Consider the following 7,997-nt stretch of genomic DNA (forward strand, 5'->3'; position numbering starts at 1 on the left):
AGGTCAGGTAGAACCTGGTACCACTCCTGGCACTACTTCGTGCTCACCTGTCAGCTGCCCAGTGAGACACTTCCTAATAGGCCCATCGTGGCAGAGGGGGCGGGGGCTGTGCTGCTATTTCCGCCAGAAATCCAACAGGAGAGGCAGACTTCAGTCCCAGGCCTCAGAAGCAAGGGGCCCAACTTGGCACATCTGCCAGCATAGAAACCCTAGGATCCTTTTAGGCTGGGGAGAAAAAGCAGCATTGGCACAGCTCAGAAGCACCTAGGCCATGGAGGCCAGCCCTCTTACATGCCCAAGCTCTGTCCCCTGGTCAACATGTCATCTTTGGTTTCCAAGGTCTTCGGCTTTGTTCAGACCCTGACAGGTTGTGAGGACCAAGCACGCCTCTTCAAAGACGAGGTAAGGTGCAAGTGCAGAGTGGGAGACAGAGCTGGGGTCACTGGGTCCTTAAGACAGCAGGAAGCAGGTGCCCTCACTGGCGCTGCCTCAGCTAGGGAGGGACCCGTGTTGCCCTACTGGGCAAGAATAGTCAGAGTGACCCATGTCTCTGGGAAGAATCTAGTCTGGACTGTGGCCCAGCTTGGGGACCCTGTGTGCTCAGATCATCTTCAGGAAGGAAAAGGCGTCCTGGAGACAGGAGTCCATTCACTCCTCTGCTCTCTACCCACTCATTTGCTTGCCAAACTTAGCTTCGCAAGTGGTAGTCAGTAAATTAAAGTGTACTTTTTTTAACCTTTAATCCAATATAGCTGATAATTAAAGTGTATTTTGAATGACACAGATACTGTGATTTACTGCAAGGATCCTAACACACACTTAAAATCAAGAGCCAAGGAGTAGTGAGTTGTAGATAAAAAAAGAATGTCAGCTTTGGAGACAGTCTGGGTTTAAATCCCAGTTCTGTCAATTTGAGCTGTTTACTGTCTCTGAGCCTGCATCTTCTTGTCTGTAAAATGGAGATAAAGTGGGTATAATGAGCTCTACCTTGCAGAGCCATTGTGAGCATTGGAAATGATGAATGAATCATACCAGAATGTCTAGTATAATTACAGTCATGCATTGCTTAACGATGGGGATACATTCTTAAAAATGTGTCACTAGACAATTTTGTCATTGTGTAAACATTATAGAATGTACTTACACAAACGTAGATGTTATATGTATTTTTATTTATATGTATATTTTCACATGAAAAAACAAATGTCCCAGCATTATTACTGAATATCAGTCATTTCCCCTACTTGATCTGCAATGCCAATATCAAGGGCCATGTATCAGGTTTCTGTATATGTTCCATTATAATCTTATGGGACCATGGTTTTAAATGTGGAATCATTGACGGAAATGTCTTTATGTAGTATATGGCTGTGTATCACTAGTATATAATATAGCAATATCATGGAGGAACATGTAGATCCAATCACTTTACCTATACAAAATGACTGATATGGTGGGAACACAATAAACACCAGTTTTGACTTTTAGTACATAGTTGCCCTTAAGTAAAGAACTTTGTTGGCCGGGTGCAGTGGCTGATGCCTGTAATCCCAACACTTTGGGAGGCCAAGTCGGGCAGATCACCTGAGGTCAGGAGTTCAAGACCAGCCTGGCTAACATGGTGAAACCCTGTCTCTACTAAAAATACAAAATTAACTGGGTGTGGTGGCCTGCACCGGTAGTCCCAGCTACTCGGGAGGCTGAGGCAGGGGAATCACTTGAACCTGGGAGGCGGAGGTTGCGATGAGCCGAGATTGCACCACTACACTCCAGCCTGGGCAACAGAACAAAATTCTGTCTCAAAAAACAAAAAAAGAAAGTAGTTGGCTCTTCTTGCCCTGGAAGAGTGTCTGTATCCAGGCCCAGCACAGCCAGTTTCCTCCTTTGAGCTGTGTGTGGTGGAGCTCCCAAACTCCTCCTGCTTCCAGGTGCTTTCCTTGCCCTCTGTGTTGGTGATCTTCTTCTCTTCATGTATGTGTGCAGAGCTGAACTCCCTGTGTTCGATGGCCTCTGGCCGGCATAGAACATGCTGGGGTGCTGCTCCCCTAGAGGTGTTTTAATTGAGATAAAATGCCTATAGAGAGAGAGGCACACATGTTAAAAGTACAATTTCACAGGTTTTACGACATGTCTGCCCTTGAACTCTTCAATCAATATATAGACATTTCCTCTCATATTAAGTCATACAAAAAAAACTTAGTAAAAAAAAAAAAAGAAGAAAAGAAAAAGATATAGACCTTTCCATCATACCAGAAAGTTCTTTCTCAGCCCCTTTTAGTCAGTCCGTACCCCAAAAGACAACCACTTTTCTAATTTCTAGCATCATAGATGAGCTTTGCCTGTTCTTCAACTCATATAAATGGAATCATAGGGCGTGTTATCTTCTAGGTCTGTCTCTGCACAGTGTCATGTTTTTGAGGCTTCTCCATGTTGTTGTCTGTACCTGTAGTTTGTTTATTGCTGACTGGTGTTCCATTTTATGAGTATACCATAATTTCTTGTACATTAGGGTTATTTTCTCTTCCCCTAGATTTGAACTCTATTTTTTTTTTTTTGTTAGCAAAACTTAAGTTTGCCCTAGCTTTATTATAGCCACATCACACTACTTTGGGGTTCATAAAAGCCCCCAGGTGCTTTTCATGTCAACTACAGTCGAACCAAATTTTCCAGTGAGTACTTGCACCACTGAGATTTTTTTTTTAATTAACCTAATGTAAAACTTTACATCCACCCTATTAAATGTTATCTGGTTGGTTTTAAAGCCCTGTTTTAAATTTTGCTTCTGTCATCTGTGATGTTAATAAGGCTTCCCAACCTCGTACAGCTTGCACATTTGATAACTAAGCCTTCTGTGTCTTTGTCCAAGTCTTAACGTGTTTTATGAGAAGGCAGAACCATGTGGCACCCTGTTTCAGACCTTTCTGTAGGTTGACCACAGGTCATAAGTCAGCACTCTTCAAGTGTAGTTGTTCAGCCAGCTACAGAGCCAGCCGAGTTTCATCCTCCAGCCTATGCTTGGCTTTGCATTCTCTTCATCTTGGGACAAGGGCTATGTCTCCCAGGAACATCTGCTGTGTCTCTTGGTTCAGCATGGTCTGTGATACAGAAAACTAGTGGCCAAAGGGAGAAGGTGTACTGGTAGACTGCCAGCATCAAATAGAGTCTTGGAGTGGAGCAGGACCTTTATGGGATGTGAGGATCGCCATCTCCAGTGTCTGGCCCATGTCATCAGTTTCCCCAGGTAGGACAATGCTCCAGGAGTGGGCTCTCTCTGGCTTAACTGATGATTGGGTATTCAGGGACACCAATCAAGATGCTCTCCGTCTGGGACACAGACCAGCCAGTAGAGGGTTGCTTCATGAGTGAGGAATTAGAGCAAAGTGCATAGATGGTCTTATGGTTGTTCTTTACTGGTGGCTCTAAGAGTAGTCTGTCCAGTCCTCTCTTTGTCATCTTTATTGTAGCCATTTCATCAGCAAATAATTATTGATGTCTACTTTGTGCCTGGCCTTGTATAAGGTGATGTGATACTGAAGCAGATAAGAACAGGTCCCTGCTCTTAAGGTTCTCTGCGTGGTAGGGGATACAGAATTGTAAGTTGTTGCTCCTGGTAGAGTGTGGTAAGGGCCATGAAAGACAGGTGTGCAGGTGTCCTGGAGCCCAGAGGAAGGGGAGGACAGAGAGGGGCCGATGGGCTCTGCTAACTGTGCAGCCAGATGGATACTGGCAGCTTCCTGCTTCCCAAATGTCCCATATTCTTGGGCTCCTGGTAGACCACACCTTTCTGCTGTGAAAGCATAGAAGTCCCAGTGGGGTTTTGAAAGTGCTGATTAAATCTTAGCTTGACCTGTGTTAAACATTCCATGTATGGCTCTCTCAAGATCTATCCTGATCATCTCAATTTTAGGAAATTCCCTGGACCTCTCCACAGCACTGCAGGCTGTTGCTTAGGGTAGATTATTGTATGACTTATTTTATCCATTTTCCTCTACCTTCAAGGTCAGAACATGACCCTTTTCCTGATCATATGGCTCAAAACTCCCCATGCCCACCAGCACACAGACAACATCTTAGATTTTCTGAGGTCATTCCATTGTTCCCTTACCTAGTCTCAGACTGCCAGACCACAGACTCTGGCCTTTGCTTTGAAGAACCTGAAACCTGGGCCTTGGCAATTACCGTGGGTGAGAAATCTCAGGCAATACACAAGGAGCCATATACCAGTGGGTTCTCTGAATAAGAACTGAAATCCTGGCCAGGGCGGTGGTTCACTCCTGTAATCCCAGCAATTTGGGAGACCAAGGCGGGCAGATTATTTGAGGTCAGGAGTTTGAGACCAGCCTGGCCAATATGGTGAAACCCAGTCTGTATGACAAATACAAAAAAATTAGCCGAGCATGGTGGTGCATGCCTGTAGTCCAGCTACTCGGGAGGCTGAGGCATGAGAATCGCTTGAACCTGGAAGGCAGAGGTTGCAGTGAACTGAGATTGTGCCACTGCACTCCAGCCTAGGCACAGAGCAAGACTCTCTATCAAAAAAAAAAAGAAAAGAAAAGAAATGAAATGAACTCCTGTAAGAGTACATACTTAACTCTGCCAGGGTTTCCTTTCCTTCATATCCTGAACTTCGAGGTTTCCCTGGCCAGGCTCTGTGATTCAGTGGGACCATCAAGAGGGAGCCCCAGAGGCCAGGCATGGTGGCTCACATCTGTAATCCCAGATGTCAGGAGTTCGAGACCAGCCTGGCCAACATGGTGAAACCCTGTCTATACGAAAAATACAGAAATTAGCTGGGTGTGGTGGCACATGCCTCTGGTCCCAGCTACTCAGGAGGCTGAGGCAGAAGAGTTGCTTGAACCTGGGAGGTGGAGGTTACAGTGAGCCGAGATCATGCCACCGTACTCCAGCCTGGGCGACAGAGCAAGCCCCAGAGCCAGACTGGCATGAGGTGTCTGAATCTGGATGTTTCTACACAGACACATCTGCTGGGGGTCAGCAAAGAGAGCTCCTCAAGTCCAAGGGAGCTGCCTCCTGGGATGACCACTTGGCATCCCCCTCATAGCTCCCAGTGTCTCAGGCAAGCAGTTTCTCCAGTGCTTCCCCATCGAGGAGGTGCTGGAGAGAGAATAGAATGGCAGACTCCTTGAGGAAGGGGGAAATGTGCTTATTCACCAGACCCTGATCTTAGACCTGGGAAGCCCCTTTTCACTTGAGGGGTCATTTTAGAGCATTAGAAAGGAAGCTTAATGCACATAATCTCATCCGTGCATTTGGCTACTAGACTTTCCGTTTTCTTTTGAGGGGGAAGGTTTTTAGCCATCAGAAGTGCCAGTTTTCGGAGCCTCCTTGGTTAGTGAATTGGGAAGGACCAGGTAACTGTTTCCTCAGAGCTGCTGGGGGGACAGATATATGGGGTTCATTCCCCCACTCTGTCCTGCCTCCGTTTAACCTCTAAGGTTGCCAGCCTCTGTGAGATACAGTTCTGTTGTCACCACACCTGGGAGATCCTTTCATTCATTCTTTCTGGATTTACTGAGCACCTGACTTATGTCAGGTAAGCAGCCCCGTGGTGCTCCTGGAAGGCAAATGAAGAAATACATACAATTCAGGGGAGTTTGTAGAACTGTGTGAAGTCTAGGCAGAGTGAAAGGAAAATTCAGGGGAGTTTGTGGAACTGTGTGAACTCTAGGCAGAGCGGAAGGAGAATTCAGGGGAGTTTGTGGAACTGTGTGAACTCTAGGCAGAGCGGAAGGGGAATTCAGGGGAGTTTGTGGAACTGTGTGAACTCTAGGCAGAGCGGAAGGAGTGGACAGTTCTGACTGCTGGGAAAAGCATGCTGACAGTGAGCAGGCCTTCCTGGCAGGGGTGGTAGAGGGAACAGAGGTGCAAGGCAGAAGACACCCAGTTATTGGGGAAGGGTCTGTAGTGCAGTCTGTGGAGCTAGGTGTGAGGAAGGCTCACGCACAACTGTGGGGCAGGGCCAGGCTTGGGTGGCATCGCCCCCTGAGCTGCGTGAGTCATGTCCATAGGATACCCCTACCCAGCTCTCACGGTGGTTAAGAACACAGGTCAGCACTTATAAGCAAGGTATATCTTGGGCAAATTCTGTAGCCTGTCTGCCTTGGTTTCCTCATCTGTATAATCAGGATAATGGTATTGCTTCATAGGGTTATTGTGAGGATTAACTGAATTAATACATGACAGGTGCTTAGGAGCAGTGCCTGGCACATAAGAAACAACACAGAAGTGTTTTCATTGCTATGATGCTTGAGGGGTGAGCATAGGAGGGATGGCATATCCTCAAAAACAGCGTCCCCCAGCTCAATCTCTTGACCCCCAGAGTCTGCCTCCCAGCTCTCTTCATTCCATCCCCTTCTCCACAACTGACTTCACTCCTTGACTCTACCCACATACCTAGCTGCTAGAATCAACAATTACCAATATTTTCCATATTTGCTTCACCTATATTTGGATGAAGTAATTTTAAGTAAATTTTAGACATCATGACATTTCACCCCTGAGGACATAACTTTGCATCTCTAAAAACTAAGGACTTTCTTTACATAACCACAATCTTGTTATTCCACTACCAAATTGCAAGTAACTCCTTTATATCATCCAATACCCAGTCTGCATTCATATTTCCCCAGTTCTTAGGATACTCTTTGCAGTTTTTGAGCCAGAATCCAAACAAGGCCCACATAATTGGTTTTGGTTTTTATGTCTCTTAAGTTTTTTCTGTTCTAGAAGAGCCCCTCCATCCTTTGTTTTTCCTTTTTTAATGACGTTTTAAAAGTCTTTCAGAATGTGGTTTTTTGGATTTGTCTTGTTGCTTTCTTGTGGTGTCACTTAACTTGTTCCTCTATCCCCTGTATTTCCCAAGAAATGAAAGTTAGATCCAAAGGCTGGGTTAGACTTAGGTTAAATTTCTCACTGTCACTGTCCCTGTTTCTCTCTCTCTCTCCCCCTGCCCACCTCTGCTTTTGGCAAGACAAGCTCCTAGGTGATACTGTGTACTTCATACTTCCTCATGTCGGAATGCTCACAGTGTCTGCTTGTCTTGCTGTTATCGGCACTAAGGTTGACCGATGAGGTCATGTGGGGACAACAACAGCAGGTTTCTCAAAGCCACTGTCTGTGAGGACTCAAAAGACATTTTGCAAATACATATGCTAAACCTTAGACCAGTCAGCAGAAAGAGAGAAAGAGAACAAGTGTGTGAAGACGGGGAAACCTGTGGCTGTCTTTCTTTCCTTCTCCGTCCCCATTGCTGTCTTCCTTTTTTCCTTTCTCCCTCCCTTCTCCTTTCTCCCGATCCTTTCTCTCCCCCTCTCTCCTCCTTCCCTGTCTTCCACATATCCTTTACTCCTCCTCCCCTCCCCTATTCCCCATGTGCACCCCTCCCTTTCCTTCACCCCTGCCCCGTGACCCCTTCCACCTTCTTCTCCACTTTCCACCTCCCTCCCCCGACCCCTCAGATGATTGACGGCGAGGCCTTCCTTTTGCTGACACAGGCGGACATTGTGAAGATCATGAGCGTCAAGCTGGGCCCAGCCTTGAAGATCTATAACGCCATTCTCATGTTCAAAAACGCCGATGACACCTTAAAGTGACTGGCCCAGGGCTGGGCCCTCCTGCGGCCCCTGCTTGGTCTCCCTCTCCAGCTGATGCTTTCTTCCTGACCTGAGTTCCTCATACCCCCACGTCCCCATGTTCCACCTGTATCTGACCAGGGCTAGTCCTTCTTAGAGGGTACATGGGAGCTGAGGAGCCCTGGGGAGGGTAGGCACCCAGCCCCAAGTCCTAGAGCTCATTCGCCACCAGGCATGTCAGTGAGGGTGTGATTGGCAGGGGCATTACTCATGGAGTCAGTGGGACTGTGGCAACCCCACAGCTCTAGTGGACTTTTATTTTATTACCAAAGGGTCTTTTTCTTAGCGGTTGAGGAGAGTCTAGTAGAGCAGCAGTCCTTCAATCTGAGGCCCCTTTCCCTTTTT

At 46.7% G+C, this 7,997-nt stretch overlaps 1 protein-coding gene across 3 annotated transcripts in view; it reads left to right on the plus strand.

Annotated features, from left to right (window-relative positions):
* Positions 1-7,613, plus strand: part of L3MBTL1 (l(3)mbt-like 1 (Drosophila)) — a 54,307-nt gene extending 46,694 nt beyond the window's left edge. For 2 of the 3 annotated variants that reach the window (XM_011996476.1, XM_011996475.1), the window contains 2 exons: positions 340-407; positions 528-1,487. In XM_011996476.1, the coding sequence (XP_011851866.1) occupies positions 340-407; positions 528-714 (255 nt within the window). In that variant the 3' untranslated portion in view covers positions 715-1,487. Of the gene's footprint in view, positions 1-339; positions 408-527; positions 1,488-7,478 lie in introns of those variants that run through there. The other variant, XM_011996477.1, reaches the window with a different exon arrangement.
* The last annotated feature ends 384 nt before the right edge of the window (positions 7,614-7,997 follow it).

The sequence above is a fragment of the Mandrillus leucophaeus genome, unplaced genomic scaffold, assembly GCF_000951045.1.
Source record: "Mandrillus leucophaeus isolate KB7577 unplaced genomic scaffold, Mleu.le_1.0 Scaffold516, whole genome shotgun sequence".
Taxonomy (NCBI): domain Eukaryota; kingdom Metazoa; phylum Chordata; class Mammalia; order Primates; family Cercopithecidae; genus Mandrillus; species Mandrillus leucophaeus.